Here is a 27213-nt window from a genome sequence, read left to right as displayed (position 1 = left end):
TTTGAAGAAGAAAAAAAACTACAAATCGACGATTTATGTTGACGTCGCATGCGGATGACGTCGTCCGCGGAGGGATCCCAGCTTGTCAGAACCATGGTCAGAACGCTGAGAGGCAGCGAACAGCAGCAGAGGTCTAACGTTAGCTCACACTCAGTAGGACAGGGAGACATTGAACTGTGAAGACGTTTTTGCGGTGGACATTTCTGAAAGCAAATGTTAACTTTCGGATAGTACCGTTTGCTAGGCTGTCTAGCGTTTCGGAGGGGGCTAGCTTTCAGTTTCAGTGTTCTAGCGGTGGAAATAGCAAAAAAATGTCGTCTCCAAGTCCGGGTAAAAGGCGAATGGATACCGATGTGGTGAAACTGTATCCTTTCTGAACATAAACAACAATCTCTTCAGTCGCTGTGTAGTCAGCTAGGTCCAAGTATATGTGTGGAAAATGTGATATGAGCTAACCCTGTTTATTGAATGTTTGCCTGTGTGTCTTGCTAAACCCACAAGAAGACGTAGCTTTCATTGTGAATGACTGGTGTTTTTGTGTAAACAACATTTTGCTAGCAAAGCCAAGTGTTAGCTATTTCTGTCCTGCGAAGCTTCAGTCGCTCATCGGGACAGCTGTATTAGCTAATCAGATCGGTGACTTCATGTCCTTTCAGCATATTTTCACCACGACATTAACATTAGCATGTCTCGCCTGTTGTCTTTATTTGAAAATGTACTGCAACAACAGCCGAACAGACGCTAACGTTGTTCTCCCCTTTACAGGAATGTCTTTCATCTTGTTGCACCACCAATAGCTCTGGCAGCGGTAGACTGTATAAAAAACACCTTATGGCAATTTGGTTTTATTTGTCCAGCCTGTTGTTTGTCAGGGGAGTGAAGTCAAACTACCCCCCTTTTTACACGTTGACACAGGAGCTTGTTTACATAACGTAAGGCTACCGTCAAATGTAAATGCTGTTGTCTTTTGTTCTACTCTCGTTAAAAAAAAAAAAACTAAAAAAAAAAAACGTTGGCGTTATTTCAACGTGAATCATTCCCGCGGTCTAATTAGCGTTGCTTTGTGGATCTACCAACAGGGTTTTGGGATTGTGTTATTGCATCTGCCACTTGAAATGTTATCTTGTAACGCTGCTGAGCTGGCTTGCTAGTCTGCTGGTTAATTTCAACATCAAAATGGCCACCTGATCTGTGTGTCTCACTGTACTTCAGTGTCTGCAGGCAAACATGTGGAAAGGCTGAACTTTGTGTCATTTATTTTCTTTTACATACGTAGTGGTTATATAGTTTGTTATTTTTCAAATATTGGAAATGGAGGTGAATGTTGCAGCTGTTTTGTTAAGTGGTACAGCAGGTGTCAGGAGCCTGTGGTCGTTTTCACTGAGGAATGCTTGAACTTTTTAGGCAACATCTCGTGTGTATATGTGTGTGTGCTCTGATTTCAAGTCCCTGTCACTATGTTTTCTTTCATACTGCTAATTTATATGTTCCATTACACTTGGGGCTGAGAGATTGACTCTAAAAATAAACCATAACAACACGTTTCCCGTTAGTTCGGTGTTCTAGAAGGAACAGTGTGAACAAGTAGTTTTGTTTTTGTCCCAGCACAGTGGAAACCAGCTTAATGATTGGGTAGCCTGTTACTAGCCGGAAACCACAAGAGGGAGGGACTTAGAACAGCTGATGGGATGGCAGTAAAGCTTAGTCAAATATGGGGTTAGAACTGGGCTGGTCAAAACAAACCAAATACAAGGGGGGAGATGTCCCAACAGGGTCAACATGATGTCTTAAAAGGGAAAGTTTGATGTTTTGATCTTTTAAGTTTTTAATCAAATTGAGCTACTGCTATTTTTTTTTTTTTGTAGGCTACTTCCACAGACCGGTCATATCCGACTTATGCAATAGTGATTCTCCATTTCATAATACATCCTGCCTCATACCACCAAATTAGAGCTAGACTGTCACTACTAGCCCATACATTTGAGACTGCATGTGGCCACAATATGTGAACACACATCAACGAGGAAGCTGCAGCTCGTGCTTTTCAAGCTACATTTCCCTTGTTATTTTGGCCTGTAGCCTGAGGCGTTTTGTTACGTCTGCTAGCTAGCAACAGTGCTTGTTTGAGCAAGTTTCTACCCCCCCCCCCCCCTCACCTCTCTCTCCACTCGACTCCACTTATGTGTAGGCTATGAGCCGTGAGTGTTGAGGCAGACAGAGCAGGAGTTTTTAAGCAATGCAGCAGACACACACATATACACCCCAGCCTTGCAGTTGTAATACGCCCCCCCTCTCTCCTTTTCTCGAGCTACTTGACTGACAGGCAAGAGCAGGTTTGCTGTGTGCCACCTGCTCTATTCCATACAATGACCTGTGTGTTTTAGGGTGAGCAGTGGTCAGCAAATGTTAAGGAGTGCAACTATGTGTGTTTAAAAGTAGGTCTACAGATCTGAGATTTACAAGCTTACGTAGCACACGGGTCTGCTGCTGACTAGGCCGTCTTGTTGAGCTGAAGTAGGGAAAGCTCTGGGTTACTGGTATGGGCAATATTTCCTTCCTTCTGTTTGTGTCCCCAGAGCAGAACTACCAGTAACAACCACCTCTCTGTGCTCCTTATCCCTGCGTCTCCCACTGGTGTAACCAAAACCTGAAACTCACACTGCCTTTTAGACAGGAGCAGCTTCTTTCTTATGCGCTGACACTGAGAGACCTCACGCACTAATTTGCCGCGGCCACCGGAGAGCTGAGAATCTAGAGCGGGGGCCATTAGGGAATTCATGAAAATGAATGTCAGAATGACCTCAGCATGTAGTATCATTGGGTTTAAGCTTTGTCCTAAGCCAGGGCGATGGATGACAGCTTGCTTCTAGCACCAAATGTACACTCTTTTGTGTTTGCGTGCCGGTAGCCTGAACTCTTTGTGCTGTTTAATGAAATTGTCATTGAGAAGCTATTAAGTGTTGCTTTATATGGTCTTATATTAACTCTGTGTTTTTAAGTATTTACACACCTTGAGTGGTAAAAGACAAGTTGTTTATTGTCTAGTATTTGCCAGACTGTATTCCTAAACCTTAAATTAGGGTTATTTTCTAATGACTTGCACAACTTGTGGCAGCTGGTTATCCGGTCCTGCTCTCGGACATGTTTCTGTAGTTTTGGAACATAGTGCTCTTTAACGGGAGTCTTAGTCGAGAGTGCCAGTTAAAAGAGCTTGACATTCAGCTTATTGTGTGGGGTTGACTGCACATACTGTGTAGGTAGATGTGCTATTATTTGCATGTATTCATCATTGGTCTACTCGCTTTACAAATGCTTTCAAGCAGTAAGCTGCTGGAATTTGAGCACAGGTAGATTACAAAGGACTAAGCCTATTGTGAATGCTAACACAGGCTCTTGTGCTGTCTGGCCTATGGATTTTAATGCAGTGAATGGGACAGAACGGGAAATATTTAGGATTTTCCGTACAACACTTTATGTAAATCTAGAATAACCTGAAGAATATGAGTAATGTTTACACAGATGGGTGTTTGTTTAATTTTCCCACTCGCACCTCGTGTATTTTTTTCACATATAAAATCTCATTACATTAGATGTTTTATGTAAACGAATGTGCCTTTCAGCTGTACTTTTCAACCTTTCAGTCGCTGCAAGAAGGTCTGAAAGTGATTGGATAGCAGTTCTGCGAAGCATGGCCGCCAGTGAATTATATTGGAGATCGGGGGGAGGTGGCGAGGGGGGGTGTATCTGGGAGGGGTGCTGCATGCTCCATCGGTCCTAGTATCCATCATGACGCATGGCATTAAAACCTATGTGTCATCTCACCCACAATCAGCACTATCAGATGATGCGAGTGTGTGTGTGTCATTGTTAGTGCTTTATCTTTCACTATTCAAGGTGAGTTTGCATTTTCTTTTTCTCTTTCTCCTGAAGTGACTGTGTGAGGCAGCGCTCGGCCTTCAGTAATCCTCATTTATTCAGATGTCCACAATGTAAGGGGCAATGTCCACCTCTTCCCTGTGTTTTTTTAATGCCCGCTCTCCCCCCAATCCCTTCCCCATCACATCCCTCCACCTTCCACGAGTGGAATACCGATCCTGAGCTTTTTCTCCTCTCCGCTTGGCGTTTCAGCCCCATTGTGCCCTTGTAACATGACATCCGGATGGCATCAGGAGCAGCAGCCTTTTGTGTTTCCCCGTTTACACGGAGCCCCTCTGACCTCCACCTCCCGCTGCTGTGTCAGACCGTGTCACACAGTCACAGGCCGGCTTATCTGCAGCACCCTGCGCTATTATTGCGGGTCTGAACCGACGAGGTGCGGTTTTACTGTAGGGAAGGAGCTAGCAGCTTTCTGCTTGTTCCTGATCGAGAGGCTGACCGAATGAATGGGAGCGCGATGGACCCATGACGAGAATGGGGAAAGGTCTGGTTGGATGAAGCGGCTGCGTAAACCGACAACATGTTTTGTTTTAATTGTGTAACAGTGGTTACTTCACAGTGGTAGACATTTACAGAATTTCTAGCCCCAGTGCCATTTTACATTATAGTGACAACAAACCTATATTGTCAGTTTAAATGCAAATGGCAGCAAAAACATAAAACAGATGTTGTAATTTGAGTCAGTCAAATTACATGTTATTTGGGTGGGAGGCTACAGTACATCTGCAGATGGAAGTTTACCTCCGCCATGTTCTCAAGGTTAATATTTAATCCGTAGTAAGAAGCTCAAACAGTGACTAAGACAATGTAGGGACTGGCCCACCTACTACACATATTCAACCAGTGATGGTATGGAATTAAGAAGGCTGAACCAAGATGATGTGGTGCCTTCAGGTCCTGGGAAAGCTGAAAATATAGTATCTCATTTAAATGGTTTTGTTTTGTATACTGTCAAATACAGTGTACGTCTCAAGAGTTATATGTTGTGGCTCTTGGGCTGGGTGTATGTGGAGATTCATGAAAAGAATGTAATTGTAGGAAAAACATGTTTTTCTTCTCTAACCAAGACATTGATTTGCTACAAAAAGGAGAAAATCTTGGCATATATGCTGATTCTTGATGTTATACTTGTTACTGTTGTTGAGTTGAAGCCCCTGTTGTTGTTTGCGTTGTCTTAACTGTGTCTCTCTGTCAGTCTGAAAGCTTAAATATACGTCTGCTTCTACTTTTCTTTATCTGCATCTCATTTTTAGTGATTGGTGAGTCTACATGAGTCTTTCTTTGTATGTGTCCAGGTATTTTTAGAAATACGCTACATCATCCGGCCCCAAGGAGGCCCCTGCTCCTTTTCCTATTATTACCTCCTTTTATTTCAAGTGAACATAAGGTAACCCAGTAAATCGTGGATCAGGCCCCGTCTATTTAAGGGGCCCCCACTGTGATTGACAGTCGTGTTTTTGGGGGTCCAGGAGCAAGACATCTATGACAGTAGGAGATCGAGGCCCTCACTGTTAATCCCATAGTGCAAACAGTGAAGCTTCCTGCATGCATGGCTGAGTTCCCTTCGAAAAACAGATGGACTGAAGTTCCTCTCTTTGTTTCGCATGATTTTTTTTTTTTTTTCTGGCACCGGGGAGCCGAGGCTGCCTCAGCCGCTCACGTCCACTGCTGCTTTAATGTGGAAAATCAAAAAGAGTGACGATAGCATGTTTGGTCATCTGGGTCAGTGACGTTGAAATCCAGTTGTGTAAAAATGCTGACTTAAAAATTGTGTAATCCTTTTGTTTAGGCAAAGATAACCCATTTATGAAGCAAATGCACCTTATCAGAGAAGTGCAACCTGCAACCATCCACACCCTTCACTCTCTCTCTGTGCCTCTCATCTGTATCAAGTTGATAAAGTTAGTGTGTCTGTTACTCGCTGTGCTGAAATTCTGGTTTGTTAGCAGTTTCCTCAACGCGTCACTGTTGAAATTCAGGGTTTTTTTCCGCCTAACTTTACAACAGACATCAAATCTTGTCTGTTAGATGTGCTCATTCGACAGTGTTGCCTTAGATTCAGGTCATTGTTCCTCCTGCCCTGGCTCGGTTTTGTGATCATTAATGGCCATTTGGGTTGTGTGCACATGCACACAGCTCAGGCGCATGCATACACACAGGGACTTCGTGCTCTTGCTGTAAATAGACTGTTGATTTAGTGAAGGGCTGAGAAGAGGAGCAGCTGAAGGATTCACATTTGATTGCAGTGGGTGGGCTCTCATCCCTCACCAGAGAAGACAAAGAACTTAGCCCATGCTGTACAGTGCTGCCCCAGCTCTCGGAGAGAGGTAGCCCTCAGCTAGCATAGTGCATTGAGGCCCGTATCTAATGGAAACCAAATCTGCATTACACTGCATTGATTATGGTATTTGGGTTAACTGTTGGGCCATTGAGCTGGGAATTGTGCGTCTTTCTTTTTTTTGAAGTTGATCTTAAAAAGTACTGTAGTATATTGTTTCACTGCATGTCCAATAGGCAAAATGAAAATAAGCTTATGCTGATTTCAAAAGTCATTGTAATGCTGGTCTTAAAGGTTCATCTGGAGGCCTGGGCTGAGAAAACGCCGACTTTTGAGTTCAAATGCTTTACAATGGCTTATTTGTTAATCATGAAGTAACTGTAATAATAACCGTTGGAGACGTAATCCTCTCATATCATATTAACTGTGTTAAAATTGCAGATATCAACAGCAGAAATGAAACAAAGGTCTATTCTGAGTAGTTAATTTACTTCCCATCCACCATCCAGTGAGTGCAGCTCTTAACAGCTACCAGACAATTACATGTGGATTTCAGTGAGTCAGGCCTTTGGGGCCATATGTCCATTGATATGTAAAACCCCTCTCGGAGTTTTTCTTTTCGCACAGACCGCACATGCTGGCACCGAGCGCTCCCATCAGTATTCAAACCCTTAATGTGTCAGAAGGAGCTGGATGCTTTGAGTACAGGCAGTTTGAACCCAGCTTTGCGCGATAACACCACACTTGAGATGTTTGAAAGGATAGTTGGCCATTTGGGTTCAACATTTTGAAGTAGATTCCATCACAGTGAAGTATGCAGCTTTGTTTTTGTTTTTTTCTGTAAGACAACCAAACCTGTGACCCCTCCAAGATGCAGCCTGTTAACATTAAACACACATACTTTCTTTCGCGTGCTTTGCTCTTCATACTTGAGTGACCGTTGGGGAAAGCAGCAGATAAGCTGATGCGATAATGACAGGAAACGTAGCACCTCTGTACGGTTGCTGACCGTGTAGTCGCTGAAATGAGATCACAATAAAACATACTGTCCTCATAACCAGGCAAAGTAGCCAGGTTTAACCTATAGCACAGTCAGAAGCTTTACGACTGTAAGGATTTCTGAACCATCTGACCAAATATTTCATTTTAACTTATTATAACTGGAGTCCAGGTTATTTTCTCCCCTAAATTAAAGAATAAATAGACGGATAACAGAGGTGGTTTGTTTGGAGTTAAGGTTTGTCACATTTGTAACCAATTTCCTGTCTGGGATCACTAAAGCTTATGTTGTGTTTTCTGTGATAAGCAGAGGTTAAGGCAAGTTAATGTGTCCCATGTCATGCCTTTTTCTTGACCTCCTAAAAGCTGTGTGTCATAAAACCTCATGATCTCTCCACGTATTTTCTTCCAGACAACTTTGTTGACATCCAACTAAATAGTTTTGGTATAATGTGATCTACATAATTCCGCTCAAGGCTCAGTAAACGCGAGTTTCATCGTGATTATTTTAGCCCAGTCTTTGGTGGATTAGCTACGTTGTTGTGGCTAATTCATTTGTTTTGGTTCCACATAGAACAATCACATGAGCTAAACCTGTTTACAATGTTGTAGCACAGGTTATTAAGACCCCCTCTAGCTGCGTAGACCCTCTCAGGTCTTGCACAGCCAGATCTCTTGAATCTCTTGTGAGATGTGGGCAGGAAAAAAGGGGAAGTGAGAGCAGCTGGCATGACCGCAGGGATGTTTCTATCATACTAGTACACCTCTCCTGGCTTATCAGAGCCAGCCAGGACCCCATCGCCTCATAGGAGAGCTGAGAACAACCAGGCCATACATTGACAGTGAGGGGGAACTGGACTAAAGGAGCGGTGGCTGTTGCAGGGCTTCTCCAAATCAGATTTGGGAGCATGAATAACTGGCAGTATGCATAGCATTAGCCTCCATGAGTCCAGTGCAGTGGAGTGCATCACTATTTTCGAATCAGTCAAGCAAACATGGTTAAACTGCCTGTTAGTGCTGTCATTCTGTTCTGCCATAGAGAAAATCACACATGTAAAGAGCACTACATACCTGCATATTGATTGATATAACATTTTAGTTAATCTAATAGGGAGGAAGTCTTTATCAAATTGGTAAAGGTACATTCCATACTTGCTGTCATAATATCAATATTGTAAATGAAGAAATGAGCTCCATGTAGTCTGGGTGGATGGGCTGTCTCCCTGTAGCACACCGTGTATTCATGGGATTTTCTGGCTGCAGAGTCATCGAGCTGGGGTTTTTAGGTGGTTTCAAATGGTTGAAATAATTCAGTCTGGCTCTAAATCTGCATTAAAATTAAGTAGCAAGAGTCCGACTTAATGAGCAATAAAAGAAAGTAAACAGATGGGGGAAAATGTTGGCCTCAGCATGAGAGGGAGAGAGCAGAGGAGTGGGTCAGTGGGGTTGGCTGGTGACGGCTGCAGGGGAGAACGGTGTTTGTTTGGCGGTGAGCTGATTAAATCACACTCCTCGCAGCAACACCCTGCCTATCACTGGCTCTGCCTGCTGTGGCAGGATGGTTGCTGTGCTACACTAGCTGCCTCTGTTTTCAGGCCACGGAGAGTAGTGGAGGTCACACAGTAATCCTGCTTGGCTCAGTGCTGTGCACTAATACATAGAAAGTTGAGAACAAAAAACACAGGCACATTTACAGCAAGCTAGGACGCATGTATAGATAAAGATGTGTGCTGGGCTGGCAGAGACTACAGATGAGCAAACCACGCACCTACGGTTACACACATAAGCATGCAGAATTCATTTTCCTCTGGCTCTCTTTCTTTAAGGCCCCATGTTAGAGAGTGGGCAGGGAGCCCATGTTGGGAGGAAGAAGAAGGAACAGCATTGTTGTCATTGTAATGTTGCTATCGACTTGTCTGTTTGTTACTGTTTTCAGCAGTACAAGGCTAACTCCTATTCTTTTTGGGGCAAATTATAACTTGCTGTTTAAACATTCGGACATTCTTTCTCTGTCTTTTTCAGGTAATGAATATTAGCCGGTGCATTTCATTTGCTAGTCTAGAGTTGTGGCGTCTTTTGGTAGAGGAAGCCTACCCATTTCTCACACCCCGAGGACAGCTGCTATATTTCCTGCCTTTCATCTGCAAGGCCTTTGATTGTACATTGTCGTTACACTCGATGTGTGCGAGGGGGAGAAAGTGAAAGAGAGGCTGCTGCCTCAAGAGTTCCTCATCTCTGAAGGAAGATGGGCTCTTTAAAACAAGTTGCTCTCTGTGAGGGCTGCAGTGTTTATTCTGCCATTTAAAAAGAAGCAGATTGACAAATGAACATAATCCAATCCTGACGTTCTCCATCTCTCAAGCAAAGACTGTTTAGTGTGAGCATGAAGGTGTGCAGTAAAACAATTCATCTGTCTGAGTCGGAGCTTAGAGGTTATTTATCAATGGCAGGATATGGTTATGTCTATTGAATACAATGGACATATTTATAATGTGTGGATAGAATGCGATATACGTGATAGCGACACTGTCATAAACCCGTTACCTGGTCTTGTTACAATCAGGTAATCTGGTGTTATTGGATGCAGCACTTTAAGTTAAAACCTGTCTTTAGAACTGTTGTAGAAGCCTAAATTTCTCTAAAAGCAACACGTTATAGCGCAGGTGCTCCACAGGGCTCTTGACTTGGCCCCACTCTTTTTATTCAGATGACACTGTTTTTATATAATGCAGCCTCCGAGTCTATTTCTGCTTCCCCAACTCTTCAGTCTAATTTAATCACCATGCTCTAGACAATCTTTCAGAACAGTGTTTCCGTTCTTTCAGTATCAATCACCAGGGAATGTGGATCGCCTCTTGGCGACGATCATCAAATCCAGACATTGGCTTTGTCCATTTCTGTGTTCATACTATATACATTGGGAATATTGTCATCAGTTGCCTGCAGTTCACAGCGATGATGTCATTCACATGCACAGATCTGCCTGCTAGGCTAGATCAGCATTCACTCTTTTCGTTCATTATCTCTGCATCACTATCCCTGCCTCTCCTTTGGCATCACTCCATCCATGCGTCTTTCACTTCATCCTTCAACAGCTCTCTCTATCATCTTCTCATGCTCTTTTCTACCCTGGTGCAGCCCTTTGTTTGGCTGGCTGACCTTATCCTACCCCTCTCGTTTTATGTTCCTCTTCCCTGCTGGGTTTTGGAGGGGGGGGATACAGACTATTAGTGTCTTCCAGGCAGACTTCTTAGCTTTGCTCTCTCGATCTGAAACACGAACAGTGTTTCTCATGTCCAGTCTGAAGCAGACTTCGTCTTTGCTCGTTGGTGCCATTAACAACTGGAGATTCTTCATGGTGTGTCCTTTCTGTTATATTGTAACCAAGCTCCCTCCTCACGTCTTTGGGATTATTTGATTTGCTGCCTTTCCTGTTATTTCAGCCCAGTCTGTCCGGCAACTTCCCTTTAAAAGGATTACTTGAAGCTGGAGATGTCAGCAGATGGTCAGAGTATTGTATGCTTAGATGTTAATAGTCCAAACAGGTCTATGGAGTCAGTCAGTCATTCTAAACACACACACTAATATTGTTATTGTAATGTGCATTAGCTGTATTTAATTGCTGTTAGAAAGAAAATAAGTAATATATCATAAGCATAGCATACTATTAATAAACGTACTAAATATTGTTACATCACCCTGTTGATGGAAGGATCGTGGTTTTTTTTCTTTCGTTTTTCCCCTCAAAAGAAAGATTAGAGAGACGGAGATGTGATCTGGAACTGGCCACTGCGTCCCTTTTTTTTTCTTTTTTTTACCAAATCAACAGCTTCTGCCTCCAAAGAGAAAAAACGTCCGAGCATAGTTGACACCACATTGTTTGACAGAGTGCTGTTTATGATTCTCCATCATGTTTGTTTTCCGTACTTAGAAAGCAGTTGGTCAGGATGGGATATTTTGATCCTGGGTCAGGCAGGGATAGCGGCCCGAGTGGACCAGAATGAAAACAAGACATGTCTAGACCACAACCGTAAATGCTATTTACTGCATAGTTTTACATTTCAACCCTTTAAATGTGCTTTTATAAAGTTCAAAATCAGGAAACCGTTGACTTTGGTCCTTGGGTAAACTTAGGAATGTTTTAAAGGGGTTAATTAGTAGTTGTTTCAGGACTTCTCTTTCCACGCAATGTATTCAAGTGTGGGTGATTGTGTGTCGATGCATGTAGACGGTCTGGCTGTCGGACAATATTAATTAACACAAGAGACTGTGTTGCTGTTATGGTTCAGAGAAGATGAGTGTGTATGTTCTGGACTGATTGGGCTCTGCATATCAGATTATACTATATGTGAGTGTGTGTGTGTGTGTGTGAGAGAAAGGATATTGACCTGGTGCTGCCCACAGATTATGACTTATCTATACTAATCCAAGGTAGGAGGATGGACAGATATGTGGCATGCAGGGAATGGAGAACAAGTAAATGTACAACCTTGGATAAAAACACCCGAGTCAATTGAACTATAATTTGTAAAACACACTTGTTGGTCTGGCATCAAGTGTGTTTAAATTAGATATCCTGGAGATATATGTGGATTCATCTGTAACCACATGTAATGGTTTGTGGCTGAAACAGGAAATGTTGATGTGATTTTGCACAAACAAACTGTGAAAAGAAGATACATGTCATAGCAAAGCAATTACGGCAGAGGATATCAGCTGCTTCAGCCTACCACATTTATACCATCCCCCCCCCACATCTAATTAGCTCATCTATGTCAGTATTATTAGGTTTGTTTACACTGTCCATATTACTTTCATATACTATTACTACTTCATTTAACTGGAATTAAAAACACCTTTTAACTGAAGTGACCTTTTATGTTAGCTATGAGAAGTAGAAACCAGTCTCCCAGCCCCTGGTGGAATGCAATATGTCATGTCACGTCCATTCAAAAACACAAAAACAGTGCAACTCGCAGTATGTGCTGTATATACTGTGTGTATGTTCTGCCATTGCCAGTTGACTTGACCATCCACATATTTCTCTCTCTCTCTCTCTCTCTGTTTGCCCGGCCGAGTAGCTGTTTGTCAACTACACTCTCGGTCCATCTTCCACTCCATCAAACTGCTGGGAATTTACAAGCCGCACCAGGAACTGTTTTAACAGACCTGCCAAACGCCTTCACAGGAAGAGGGAACCCATGTTGACAGTGACTTGTAGCTATTTACTGGGTGGAAGGAATGAGTGCTTGGAGCCTCAGGGGCCCCGCTGTAATGTAACAAAAGGGCAGTGGGTTATAGCCCTCTGTGTCATAATTACATGGAAAACGGCCAGAATGAATTAACATTTTTGGAGTTGACCACACTAAAGACAGAGATGAGAGGATGAGGCGATAGCGTTGAAGTTGACGTCATAGCCAGAGATTGTTCCCCAAGATAAAGATTACGAGTAATGTGTGCGTTTGTCGGTGCCACCACGGTTTTGAAGCAGACAAATCATGGGGTGATATCACCTGTATTCAAGAGACCCGAGAAGTTTGCTTTTGGTTATAAAAGAGTCTCATATTGATGTTGATGAATCTACGTTACCCACACTTGTGAATGGGTCCATTTTCGATAAATATATCGTTTTGTCTTTATAGTTATTTTGTTATTATTATTTATTGGTCGACTCGCCCAGCATTTCCCAGTTTCAGTTTTCCGGACGCTCATGGGAAATGTAGTGTGAAAACACTTAGCTTTCCAAAACTCCTCGTTGTCCCTTTAATGTGAATAACCTGCAGGTTTTGTTCAGAGGGCAGGTTTGGTGAGTGACCAGCCAGAAGAAATAGACGCTTGACTGTATTTATTTAAATTTGCTTACAAGTGATTTTCTTTCACTTATGTATGTGTGTGTCTGTGTGTGTGTGTTTGTGTGTGTGTGTGTGTGTGTGCAGCTTGTGTTCCCATCATTATCATGTGAGTGTAACAGTATGTGAGAAGTCAGTTGGTTGCAATATGAGCTACTCCCTTTCTCTGCCGTCTCGTTCTCTCACATGATCTCACCGTGCTTATGTGAATATTTACAGATCACTAAGCCCTCGACCTTCCCTGTCTTCCAAAGTGACCTCATTCTCCTATCGCTCCATCCTGTAAATCTTCCCTGCGTAAATGTCTATTAAATGTCTGAAAGGTAAATGAAAACATTTCATTTTGCGCAGCCAGAGCAGCTGTCCTCTGGCTTCTCTTGTCAGTATGGCCAATGTCAATTAGCCCGCAGCATAATCAGTGTTGATTCAACCACATTAGTAGCTTATACTGCTGCACTGCTGTCCACCGTAACATAACATACACGGCCCATACCATCCCCCCTCCTCCTCTGTGCATTGCTGCCCCCATTCATGTGGTCGTCGTACACACATTAGCTCACACACCGGCGGTTTCACTGCTGGTTAGGTGCATTCATAGATGTCCTCACATGAAGGGTGGGACTGAGCCAGAGTGTAAACATAACGTATTGAGTCTGCATTCCTTTAACTGCCCGGCCCGGTTGTTGTATTGCTAGTGTCGTCGTCCTTGTGTTGTTAGTGTTGGTTCACTCTGCCTTGGCCTTTGTATCAAAGAACGTCTCCTCAACTCCAGCGCGAGTGAGAACACAGAGGTTCCTCCTCTGTCCGACAATGACACATTTCCTTGCTGAAGCCAGGGATTCAGTCGGCTCTTGCAGACTCAACCAGAGCTTAAAATAACCTCCAGTTTGATTTAACCCTTTGGGGGTCAGCACTACTGCTAATGGGATACACGCTCAAATCAGGATTGACAAGCCGCTGCTACTGCACGGCATGGAAAACTGATTTTTATCCCGTCTCTCGTACCTTCTGTCTTCAGTGTGGTCTGTCGGCGAATTGCTCTCATTTCGCTCTCTCATATATCTCTGTCTTGTACCCTGGTTTATTTTCTCCCTGAGTCTCTCTCCGCTTCAACTTTATTTCCGGTTCTTCTTCCCTCTGCTCACATGAAAGGGAAATTATTTCTCTGTGATGATTTTGTGTTAGAGCGGGGATCAAGCATGATCAGAGCGAGCGTACATCATATCCACATGACACTGAATAGAAAGAAGATAACACTCTGTGGGGTTTCGTTGTTATTGTAATTCTGTCTTTGGGGAGAAAACACTACGTGATTATTTCCTCCGCAAACCGTAATAAACTTCCCGAGGGTAAATAATTTTTTTTCTAAATCCCATCCATTTAATGTGTTGAAATCGATAAAACAGCAAAGTAATCAGAAGTTAAACAGCTGTGCTATTTGAGGCTTGAGATTAATATAAACTACATCATCTGCAGTTTGTTATGAAGAGGTGGTTAGATCAAATTTAATCTTGGCACAAAGCTGCAACTAAATTGGACATGAATTAAATCTAACAATGGAAATTAGGTTTGTCTAGTTGCATAGTTATAGTAAGTTAAATGAACAACACAAGCGGTGTTCAGCTGCAAATAGAAATCACACAGATACTATGTACACATGTATACATGTCTGCTTGACAAAAGCACATCTCAACCATCTCAACATGTTTGCTGACACACTTTGTCAGTGTCTGTCCCTGGATTATTTGTTTGTTTGTCTTAATACAGCCACTCTGGTGAATCTGAAGGAATTTCATCTGATTTAAAGAATTAATTTTGTCCACTAGTGGAAAGTTAGGCAGCTAGATATACATGAAACGGATGTACAGATTGATTTGGTGTTCTAGATATCAGGAAATCCCATGTTCTTGCCAATTTATCAGATGTTTTTAAATGTATATTTTTCAATACTGCAGTGCAGCAGAGACCTTGACAATGTGGATGGCTTGTGGTTTCTCTACGTTGTATGTCCAGCATGGCTTTCAGAGGGTGACAGGTGGAGGGAGGCTGAATATGATCTACTGGCCAATCTGTGTGTGTGTGTGTGTGTGTGTGTGTGTGTGTGTGTCTGTGTGTGTGTGCGCATGCATGATTTTTTTTGTTTTGGAATCTCTGGCTGTCATACTTCACATTCAGTCTGGGTCATTAATTCGGCATGCACAATGACAAATTGGCACAACGCTATTGATTGTCATTGACAGCGTGTCTCCAGGACGACAGGTCAGAGCAGAATCTAACTGTAATTTTCCTGCATTGATTTGTTTTCGCTGTCTGTCAAAGGCCATCACTTCTCTCTTTAGTCTTCATAACTCGGCATGATGAGAAAAGATGATGTTATGTAGAAAAGAGGAAAAAGGTCAGAGTCCGCTCACGTCTTTGCCTTTTACTGCAACATAATATGTGATGATGTGTTACACTGGAAACGACCGCAGCTGACGTTATCATTCTAGAGAGGCCAAAGAGGTAGTGACCCTGAGTATTAGTCAAGGACTGCTCATTGTTGTAGTCACTCGGGTTGTGTTTATTTGTTTCTGTGTGTACAGTCAAAGGAAGCTGTTGTCCTTAACAGCCTTTACAGCATCGAGAGCAAGCATGAAGTCACCATCCTCAGTGGACTCAATGAATTTGTAGTGAAGTTTTTCGGACCACAAGGAAGTAAGTGTTTCTCTTTTCTGATTTAACTTCAGATTTTTTATTTTTTTTTACTTACCTTGTTCACTGCTGATTTCTCATAATTACCAGGATATGATCTATCTTGGGTGTTTTTCATCCATATTCCAAGAAACATAAACAAATCATGAAGCATTTGTTGTGCATCCTCCATCTGGGATCTTGTGTGTTCTTCAATTCCCCTTTTCTCTAACCAAACATGTAGCATGTTGTAAACATATTGTCACAGCAGGCCAGGCCTGGAGCCAGTCCTGAGGCCACAAAGTGTAAAACAGCCAGGAGCCAGGCTGCAGGGCCTCATCAGCAGGAAACACCACTTTTGTATAGTGTTCACAACATCTGTCACATTACAAACCGCTGCCACTTACACATCAATAAAGAGAGGGAAGTGGGGGTTTGACCCTGCTCATGATTTCTCAAAACTGTGCCAAATAAGGGCACTGTTGTGTGTACGGCACACGATCCCTGCCATTCATCCTCAGCCAGTGAGCTCTCAGTCATCTTATGTGCCGTTCAGTTTCACTAGGGCACACCGGGGTCCTGTTACACACAGCTATTCTGGGAGAGCATCACACACTCACAATCTCATTCTCCTTCTCTGATGTCGCTGTATTTCTGTATGATTTGCAAGTAAAGAATTCTCCTGGGCTGCAATATATTAGCGCGTAAAATAAAATTAAGTGGCAGAGAGAAGTGGAATGTGTAGCTCATTTCTCAAGCGGACCCCTCGCAGTTGTGTTTCCGAGTGGAGGAAAAAAAAAAGGAGAGCAGAAAATTGATATAACCCCGCAGTGTCTAAATCTGCTGGAGTGCGTGAAGGATGGAATATGATATTCAGTGGAGTGTAAGTCTCTCCCCCTGTTCTCAACACTGTTCTCTCTCTTTCATCTCATTCTTCTCCTCTTCATCGACAGCGCCGTACGAGGGAGGTGTGTGGAAGGTGCGAGTAGATCTTCCTGACAAATACCCTTTCAAGTCGCCATCAATAGGTAGGAACTCTGGTGCTGGATAAAATGTTGTGAGATCCCAGGTTCCACTTATCCACTATTTCTAAACGGTACTCATTTCTGTCTTGTGTTTTCTTTTTCAGGATTCATGAACAAGATTTTTCATCCCAACATCGACGAAGCGTAAGTTGATATCATGTTTCAAATTATCAGCGAGGTGTCAGTGGTTTTGACGGGTTTTTGTTTGGAGGATTTTATGTTCACCATCATCAGTATTCCCTAATGTTTTCTATAGTGCCTTTTTTAAGTATTACGAATTCAGGTGTTGAATAAGAAGCTATACTTTTAATTTTATGAGCCACCAACTTTCGGCACAGTCGGCTAACAGCAGCGAATCACACAAATATTTAACCTTGCTGCTGCTGCGCTCTGTTTCTCTGGGCCCATTAATCCACCACCTTGTGCCCAGATCCTCTAAAGGCCACAGTCCATGGAGGTGGGTCCCTGGGAAGACCAGACTGACAGGCTGAACCTGTACCTCCTCCCCAAATGAAACTTTAAAAAAAATCTCACCTGAAAGTGTTACATTTATTACCAGACTGTGTGTGTTTACAGTTTAACACATAGACAGCTGTCAATGCTGTATAAACTGCATGGTAAATAAATACTGTATATTAATAATCCACCTCTGAGTGGAGTGTGGGGGAGGGGAGAGAGAACGAGACCAGCTGTACATACTGCTATCTGACAGTAAATAGAAGTTAGGTAACAGTGTTATCATATGTCCTGGTAATGGTTAATTGTCATAGAAAAAATCATACCTATATATAACAGTGCTGGTGTTATAAAGAATATTTATAACTAACTGATAATGAAATAATACCGATGAGTGTTGTGGTGGCCGATCTGGATCCTCCTGGATGCCTGTAGAGTGAGGACAGAGAGAGGCACAGTCACCCCCCCACCCACCCCCCTCTCCTGTCCCTCTGGCTTCACTCCTCTCACTCTGTTTTTTCTTCTCGGTTTCCCAGGTCAGGGACGGTGTGCTTAGATGTCATCAACCAGACATGGACAGCCCTTTATGGTGAGTGGCCCCCTGCCGCCACATATGTGTTCATATTAAGTTTCCTTGCCGAGGGTCTGTGTGATTATGTGCGAAGAACTTGACCCAGTGCCATCAAGAGCCAAAAAAAAAGAGCCTCCTGCCCCCTTTGCTACCAAGTGGCCCTTATCTACTTACTAAGGGGAGAAGTGAACACTAATGAGGTAATACCCTCGCCCAGCAAGGTCAGAAAACATTCACCTTCGACAGGGGATGATTTAGTGCCGTATCAGCTGTGAGCGACATGCTCACATGCTCTCGATGGCAGTGATTGTTTGCTGTTTCTCACCCAGTTGCTCCTCTCTCTGTCCATGCCCCTGTGCCCTTCTCCCTCTATATTTTCCCATTAGTTTCTCATTAGAGTCAGTCCACAGGGATAATATAGCTGTTAAGCAATATAAATGACTTTTAGAGCAGATGTCTGAGCACCCAGCGCTCCGTGTGGATATGATTTCAGAGAAAACAGAAAGTGTCCTCAGGTTGAGGAGTTTGTGATATTAAAGTTGAATGTTGTCAGGTCTGGTAGCATTTTTATTTAAATCAAGCGTATCCTTGTTTGAACTTGTCTAACGCTGTGCAGATTTAGTTGTGTTGAGTGTTTGAAAAAAAGCAGATCAAGATTGGACAAACATGGAAAGAACAGGCCAATCAACTTGAGCGTTGTGTGTAATGAGTCTCTTTTAAAAGGAGAGGGAACAAAAGCTACTGATTGAATTGTCTAAACATGATAAGGCCGCACAAAAGACTGAAGGGAAGTATTTGTTTTCCCCCACAACTTGAATGGACCCGACAGTGACACCCAGCAGATGGGACGGGTACTGCACGTTTTCTACCAGGCCTCAGCTCCGAGGGAAAATTGAGGCCTGCTAGCAGAAGGCTACTGAAAGGGATTAGTGTTGCTCGAGCCTCTATGAAGCCATCAGGCTGAGGATTTAACTGCTAGCTTGTATATACACCATACACCTTTGATCCTGTTTCATACAGGCATCAGTGACCACCATGCATCTATTATGAGCTTACCTGTGAGCACTTAAACAAGGCTGTATTTTTATATTGTACGTATGTGGACAAATGTTGTGTGCATTTCTTTTATATGTTTTCTTAAGATTAATGGTTGGATTTGTAAGAAACCTGTTGTTGTTTGCTGTTACATAGTCACCAGGTTATAGTCTATAATTGTATGAACTGATGGTAAAATTATATTATATCGTCTCTTTCTCCAGATCTGACCAACATCTTTGAGTCGTTCCTGCCTCAGCTGCTGGCTTACCCAAACCCCATCGACCCCCTGAATGGAGATGCAGCTGCCATGTACCTTCACCGGCCAGAGGAGTACAAGCAGAAAATCAAAGGTTGAGCTAAATAAGATCTGCTCTGTGTAGATCCTAGATCTCTTTTTTTTACTCTTAGATTATGGCACCTTAAAAAAAAGTTAATTTTCTAATTGACAATCCAACAAAATCTTCAGAGCTCCATCTCCCAGTTTCTGCTGTCTGACCATGTTCTCTCTCCCTCTCCTCATTCCCTCCTCAGAGTACATCCAGAAATATGCAACAGAGGAGGCTCTGAAGGAGCAAGAAGAGGGAGCAGGCGACTCTTCATCTGAAAGCTCCATGTCTGATTTCTCAGAAGACGAGGCCCAGGACATGGAGTTGTAGTGATAGGAGGGCTCCCCCACCCCGCGCCCTCCTTTAACCCCCACAGAGACTATATTTGATTTCCTAACCATGAGAAAGCAGACTTATAATATTCATATTTAAACAAGTTGATTTTTTTATTATTATTATTACTACTAAACAAGGAATTTTTATGGATATCTAGCCTTTGGTGTGTTTGACAAACACCCTCCCATTCTGTAGCTGTTCCTCCCTACGCAGATGTCGCAACCGCTCTCACATTCTCCTCCCCCGTCCCCCTCCCCGTCACCACCACATTTTTAAGGTGTGTTACGTAGTCGTAGGCAGAAAAATCTCCCCGTGAAACATCTCATCTCTCTTATTCAAATTTCACTTTTTAAAATAGATCTTTCCAGTTTGACCTGAATCCTTAGTTTTCCTCTCTTTTTCCACGATGCTAACTGACTCTGACCAACGTGCTGTTTAGTCGTTCCGCTGCAGAGCTGCTTTAGGTCTCGCCTGCCTGGTTGTGCAGCACTACAATATTAGCCCGTAGTCAAGACAGTATTTTTTTTTTTTAATTAAAGCGCACAATTGCACACACAAGGTGATTTACTGTCACCTGTTCACAAAAATATAAAATGTGTAGTGCCAATACTATAGATACTTATAAGTCAACTCTAAAGGCTGCCTGAGCATATCTTTTTCTACATATTGTTCGAGACATGTTGCTAAAATAAGATGCCTTTCTTTATCCTTGGGTTTAATGCTACCTTGGCTGTTACTTCACTTTTTGTTACTCTTCGTCGACCTGCTGCAGCTGCCTGTCAACATGTGCCGCTGTGCAGTCCAAAAGAAAAAAAATGCTTAACAAGGTCAGGTCTTGGAAAGCAAATTAATTAAATACATGTCTCATTCCATTGTGAGTGACAATGTGGCGACAAAGGCATGTGGCGGGCACTTTTAGCGTCGATGGGAGGAATGCACAATAGCAGTGGCTCTCTGGCGATTCTGGTCAGACTCACTTGGTATTATGGGAACTGAAGGTAGACCAGAGCTACCCTTTAACCATCTGACCATATGAAGTTCATATTTCACTCTCTTTATGCAGGATGCTTCTCTCTCTCACACACACAGTCACATGTATTCCTGCTTTTAGAAGAACATTTCTATTCGTATTATTGGTCAAGAACAACTTTTCAGACAGAGGAAGAATGTAATTAGCACCTATTCTGGTGAATTTAGACAAAAAACCAGCACCAAAGTCTTTAGTTTTTATTTAAGTGAAAAGCAACAATAAAAAAAATGGTCATATGGTTACTGAGCGGATCTGAGTAAAAAAAAAAAGAAGAGCGATTTCTTGGTGATTCAGGTTCGTGTAGTTTCAGTCCTCCTCACATTCCACTGTTACCTTGCTCCAGTGCATGCCCTTTACATTGGTCTGACCTGTGGTATGTACCCTGACTGCATCAAACGGACTCCCACACTTAGAGTCAGCCCACCCGGATCTCTGTTTGGATCGCTATAGCTTCAAGAGGATTATTTTTAAAGAAATGTTAAGAGCCAAATAAATTCTATTGAGGCTTGTGGCAGTTTTCGTTGAGGGGGATTTAATTAAATGTTAATTTCACATGTACAGATTTGACTTATTATCTGGAGAGAGAAAAAAAAACATGTCACATTCATGATTGATTCAGTGTGGCGGGTTGAGATGTAATCCATGACGCGTGGAAAGAGATTGCAATCGCAGCTTTGAGTTTTGACAGTTGTTTTTTTTTTTTTTACTTTTATTTTTTCCTTGTATGTTTCACATGTTTTTTGCCCAATAAGGGTGGGAAGGGAGGGGAAGGGTCAAGAAGTTTGGATTTTTCTGTTTTATTTTTATTTTATTTTTGTGTACAGCATCTATCTTGTACAGTGATAAGACACCTCTCTGTAGCCTCATGAGAACTCAAAAGTGTTGAGCCTGGGAAAAAAACCAACCCTTACCAAGCGTTGCTGGTCGCGGCCGACACGGCAGTCAAACTACCTAGAAAACCTTGAAAGCGTATTCCACTTGGTAACATTTTTTGCAGTAAGAATTAATGGCTGCTTTTGTGGTAGATCGTGGATCCCAAGTGTGGGGGGAGGGGGGATTCGAGGACCGAGTCATACTCCTGGAGGTCACTTTTTTTTTAGTTACCTCTGATCTCAGCTCCCTCTTCTGTGCCTCTCCTGTGACCTATTGAAGAAGCCCCTCCTCCTGAAAAAAAGCCATCGAGGTCAAACAAACAAAACAACTACTAGTGAAGCACATTGTTTTTTACTTCTCCCACTTTTCTCCTCCTCCTCATGCAGTCTGTCCTATACAAACTGTGATTCGACATTTAAAATTTTCCACCGTGTTGCAGATTAGGGGAACTACCCAGGGCTGAGTGGCGTTGGGTGTATTTGAGCTAATGTAGGCTTGTTAGACTTTTACGGCTCAGGTTTGAAATACAGTTTTGGTTGTATCTTGCATAGTGATTTAACATTTTTCACCCATATGGTATTGAAAGGATGGAAAAAATCATGCTAATATTTGTTGAACTGTGTTTTTTGACATGTCAGGGTAGTTAGTTTTGCTGGGGTGGTGACTTCAACTAAACAACAATATGCTTATATGGTTGTATTACAGATAGATTTAGCTAGTTTGGTATGCTTACCTGATAAAGCATTCATTGCTCATCTGACATTTAGTTTGTGTCTGTTGTGTGGTTATATGTAAGATACTCCATAGACGTGCCTGCTTGTCCTCTTCTCGCAGATACACAGTTGTACAGAGGAGTGTGAGTGATTTCAAACTTGGGTGACATTTAACCTGTAGTGAGCCTGATAGATCTAACTGTACAGAAAAATCAAGTGGTTCAGCCCCTTTCTAGATATTTGGATTTTTCTCCAAAAAAACCAACTCTGTTCCCAAAGCGATCACCACTTTTTGAATGCAGATATAGAACCGAGATATTTACTTTTTTCTGTTTTGTCTTTTTAATTTCTAATATTTATCAGAAGAGTTTGAGTGGTTACAGGATAATCATTTCTTTCATTCGTCCATCCCGGGGGAGTTTTGGACATCAGCAGCCATTTTAACTCTTGCAGGGGTGACTTTTTTTTTCTTTTTCTGGTGACATTGAACATGTTTCAAGGCAGTATAAAGCTATGTGAATGTTTTACACGTGCTGAGAGTGTTTGTGGTGATGAGGTTTGGGATCCACATCCATTCAAACAGAACAAACCTTTAAGGCTTTATGCAGATTCACAGTTTCACAAATTGGCTCGTATTTTCTGTATAACGCTGCCTATAAGTGTGTATTTATTCATTCAAGAGACCTCTTCTTTTTTTTCTTTTTTTTTTTTTAAATCTTGATCATTAAGTGCCACTGTTGTAAGTTATGGTTCAGTTTAAATATCACACTGATGAGAACTTGAAATTTGAGGGGTTTTTTTGTTTTAAGAAATTCAGATTGGAAGTCTTGTTTTACTTTACATTTTGTGCAGTATTCTACTTGAGTGCTGAAAATAACAGTATATCTGAGCTGAGACTTGTAATAAAAATAGCACATTATTATGCAGTGGTGCAACAGGGAACTAATGATATGTTGTCTTTTTCAGAAACAAGATTCTTGAGTTGGGGTAAATAGAAAAAAAATCATAGGTTTGGTTTTCAGCATTATTTGCATCTGCTGGGCAATAAATGGATGATATACTCAGCTGTGGCCTGGTGTCGCTCTCGTCAACATGAAAACCGTTTATATCATCAGTGGCCTCCCCGGTTCTTGTTTTAGTCCCTACATACACTTCTCTGCCTTTTGTGTTTCAGGTTGTCTTAACTCAAGGACTTAAAATGTTCTCAAACCAGTGAATGAGTGTTTCCCATTGCAACCTGAATTCTAAATTGATTTTGAAAATGCATGGAAAAAATAACATGTTGATTGTGCTTTTATTTGATTTCCTTTTGGGTTTTCTCCTCCCCACCTCTTCTGCTCTGAGACCACAGGCTCACAGATGAACAATGTCTTAACTAGCCACAGTTTTAAACAGTGACTCCACAGAATTAGTTTTCACTTAACGAGACTGACGGGGCCTCAAAATTGTAACTGAAAGTCCAGTACAGAGCCATAGTCCTGCAACCTCACTCACACACTCCCCCACACCCTGCCGGACACAATAAGGATGAAGGGTCTAAGCTTACTGAATGGACTGGTCTATCATTAATCCATAGACAGGACATCCAGGGCCCATTCTCCATCTTATCAGCACAGCTGCAGAGAGCCAGCACCCTGATCCTGTAATATCACATCCCCCCGTGTGTTGACTGTCTCCTCGTGCACTTGCATGCTCCTGGTGTGGAGGCGAGGCTCGCTTTGGTGCACACCTCCCCATTCTGTCTTGTGCTTGTGTGGATTTGTGCCCCGTGCTGGCCAACTGCTGCCATCAGGGGATTTAGCAGGCACATACAGCATGGAAAATGGCAGATTCTTTTTTTTTGTTCTTTTCTTTTTTTAAATAAAAACTCTGTATTTGGTACCTAGTGTGTGATACCTGAGGGTTAAAAACAAAACAAAAAAAAAAGTTTTATTTTTATGTTTTAAAAGTCCATCCTTGGTCTTATTTTTATCACCCTCTTTGCCCACCTTCTCTTGTTTTTGTTTTTTTTCTTTGCATTGTGAAGTGGGCATGCTTGTCAAGAAGACAAATGCTCTCTATTAATAGGCTTATAACCTCATAAATAGTTGTGTATAAAATAAACTGTTATAACTTCTTTTTTAATAAAACATTCAATGTGTATAAATGTTCTGTCTGGGGCTGATGATTCTTATCAGTTTGGAGCCAAACTCTATGAACTTTTTTTTTTTTGCTCCAAATTTTCTTAGGTTACCAAGGTTAAGATGATCAAATCTTGAGGAATACATCATGTCTTTGCCATTGAACCAAGCAGTGCCTTCGCATGCTGGATCTGTATATTATGTATCAAAACTTTTGGCAGAGAAATAGTGAAAAGTCTTTAAATTCAAACTTAAAGTGGCCAATATTTGCAGATTGCAAGAAGACATGACTTTATTAAAGTCCACTACAAGTATGAAGGAAACAGGACCTAGTAAATAACCTAATAATAGGCCGTGTATAATATGTGCCCCAGCAGCTGACTGTTGACAGTAAACATATCATGGTGTTTATGAATAATTAATTATTATGGTACATTCTGGTAGATGGGTCACTGCCCATGATGGATGGACGGTTCCTCTCAAAACTCCTGTACTATCACCAGTCCTTCCACAAGGTGTCAGTATGACACTGCTCTTCTGTGTCACGTCTCCTCGCTGGGCTCAGTCGGTTTGTACAATATGGGCCACTGTCTGACATGATCCCTGTGAGTGCAGTGAAACTTGAGCATGAGACTGGCACCATGGTCCCTCCAAGCTGAAATGGTGGTGATGAATGGATACAGCCATTCAAAGACACAGGCTGACCACTAAATCTGCATTTACTTTTACTTTTCTGCTTAAATAACTATGAGAAATGTGTTGCATTCATTGAGCACTACCTCAGTCCTTCAGTCTCGGTCGAGTTTTATAGTTTTATCCAGTGATGTGCTCCAAATCTGTTTAGCATCTGAGACTGACTGGGATTTTATTTTGGAGGGGACATTGGACTGTGTGAGATTAACCTTGCTGTGAGGGCAGCTTCTATGAAATGATGGTTGCAGTTTTACCAGTGGACCAGATGAGGGCACTGCCTCATCCGTGCTCTAGCCTGAGCTAAACCCCCACCCCCCCTGTATAATCACAGCAGGGGAAAATAAATGCTGTGACATAAGGCTGTTTAATCCTCTCTCTTCTGAAAAATGTATTCTGTCACGCAGCAATCTGCTCTCTCTTCCTGCCTGTCTTTATTTCTGTAGCTGTGCTGAGACATGAAATTACTCTCCAATGTGAGTGCACTGCGTACAATAAATTTGGTTGCACTTGGTTTTTTGCTGAATTGCAATGAGTCAGGAACATCCACAAATGGAGTGCAATCACTTCAGTGCCTCTAAATTAAAAACTCATTCTCCTGTATTGAATGAACCCTTTGATCACTTCTGAGGCTGCAGTAACAAGTTGGATTGATCTGCCTTGTAGTATATAATCATTCTGTACTCTACCCTGTATATTAACACCTCATTTTCTGTATTATAAACCTTTTGCAGGTCCACATGCTGCAGCGTGTCCACATCAGAGCCCTAGAGGGTCTTCAGCCCGTCCAGGAATGTAATCGGCACGTGTCTGTGTGCCAACAAAAGGCCTGCGAAATGAAACAAAAAAAAAAGATTCTGCGTAGGAGAGCTGGCTTTAATAAGGGCAGACATGTTCAGGACAACTGCATTGCCTCAAAGTGAGTCACAAACTTAAAGGAGTGCTCCTACAATTTAGTCAGGAGGTTTTATGTGTTAAAAAGAGGGTTGTTCCCCTTTAACTAGGTATATAATAGGTACAGATGCTTCTTGTGACACCTGCCATTATACAGCAGATTTGCATCTCAATAAAAAAGTAAATTCTAGGCCCAACCCTTCATTTTCACCCTCCTGTCCCTTCTCCTGCTTCAGAGGAGGAGTATGGTGGAGGGAGGGAAGGACGAGGCTCTCTGTCTCTCCACAGTCCTGACCTCCAGAAGTCCAGCAACCTGAGATCCTCAATGAAATATTTAAAGCGTCTGTTTTATCCGCAGTGCGTTGGTCAAGACAAACTGCGGGCCTCCATGACGTAATGCCAGAGCCATACACCAACTGTCTGATTGGCCTGCACGGAGCAGGGTGGTCAGGTGACCTGTGCCACTGTGGCCTTTTAAGGCATTACGATGCCCCGAGGCTCCACATTAGCTTCATAGACTGCTGCAAGTTATGATCAATCACTCTTGGCTGCAGTGTTTTCCGTAGCAAAGCTTTTAGCAGTGAAGGCTCTGGTTGCACATGGTTATATTCTATATAAATCAGTGTTTATAAAAGTGTTGGCATTTTCCATCACGTCTTGTTTTATCACCTCAGGCCTCCACAGTTCTGCAGTATTTCAGTCAGAGAGCTGCAAAAATGAGCGATCATCAACTTATAATGGTGCAATTGTGAAGAAATAAAAAATGTATCAGGTTCCATTAAGCACCAAGGACACCTTAAGTATCTGATTCTGTGTGTTTTTTGTTTTAATACCCAGCTAATTCCCCTTCTTTTCTTTAAGCTGACAGCCTGTCAACCAATCTGGGTGAACCATCACCAGCACGCAGGCCGTCGTGTGTTGGGTTTCTCATGGCTGGGGCTGGGTGGCAGGCAATGGGCTCTCTCGGGTTACAAGCTCCGTTTCAGTGGCACAGTGGGGGGTGGAGGAGGAGGAGGAGGAGGTGGTGGTGCAACAGCAATACAATGATCCCCAGGTCTTTACTAATAGATGACCCACTGATTAACATGGGCCCCCCACCACCAACCCACCACATCCACTTGATAGCTGTTGCAGAGGCCTAAAGTGGTGTAGGAGACCATATTTTGATCACTCTTTATGTTTCAGCATCCCTTTAAAAACACAGTGAGTTTATCAGATGTGTATAATTCCTGGCCTTATTCCATGACCTTATTTTGACTGTCATCTTTACAGTGTTTTATTTCCCTGAGTAATGATGCTGCATGTGCCAAAGGCAGCGAATAATCCCCAGTTCAGTAATCCCCTGCAGAAGTAAGGAGCTAAAATGTAATTTCATATCAAGGGAGTTTTGAATGAACAGCTCTTGAAAT

At 42.4% G+C, this 27213-nt stretch overlaps 1 protein-coding gene across 1 annotated transcript; it reads left to right on the top strand.

The window, feature by feature from the left end:
* Positions 1-283: 283 nt before the first annotated feature.
* ube2h (ubiquitin-conjugating enzyme E2H (UBC8 homolog, yeast)) lies at positions 284-23936 on the top strand. Its single transcript, XM_085769809.1, has 7 exons — positions 284-364; positions 15680-15756; positions 16686-16760; positions 16862-16901; positions 17750-17802; positions 19044-19172; positions 19354-23936. Exons 1-7 carry the CDS (start codon positions 312-314, stop codon positions 19476-19478), a joined length of 552 nt encoding a protein of 183 aa, XP_085625935.1. The 5' UTR covers positions 284-311; the 3' UTR covers positions 19479-23936.
* Positions 23937-27213: the final 3277 nt, after the last annotated feature.

This window comes from Trachurus japonicus, chromosome 23 (genome assembly GCF_045865225.1).
Source record: "Trachurus japonicus isolate A0001 chromosome 23, Traja_1.0".
Classification (NCBI taxonomy): domain Eukaryota; kingdom Metazoa; phylum Chordata; class Actinopteri; order Carangiformes; family Carangidae; genus Trachurus; species Trachurus japonicus.
This window is presented reverse-complemented; position numbering and strand designations above follow the sequence as displayed.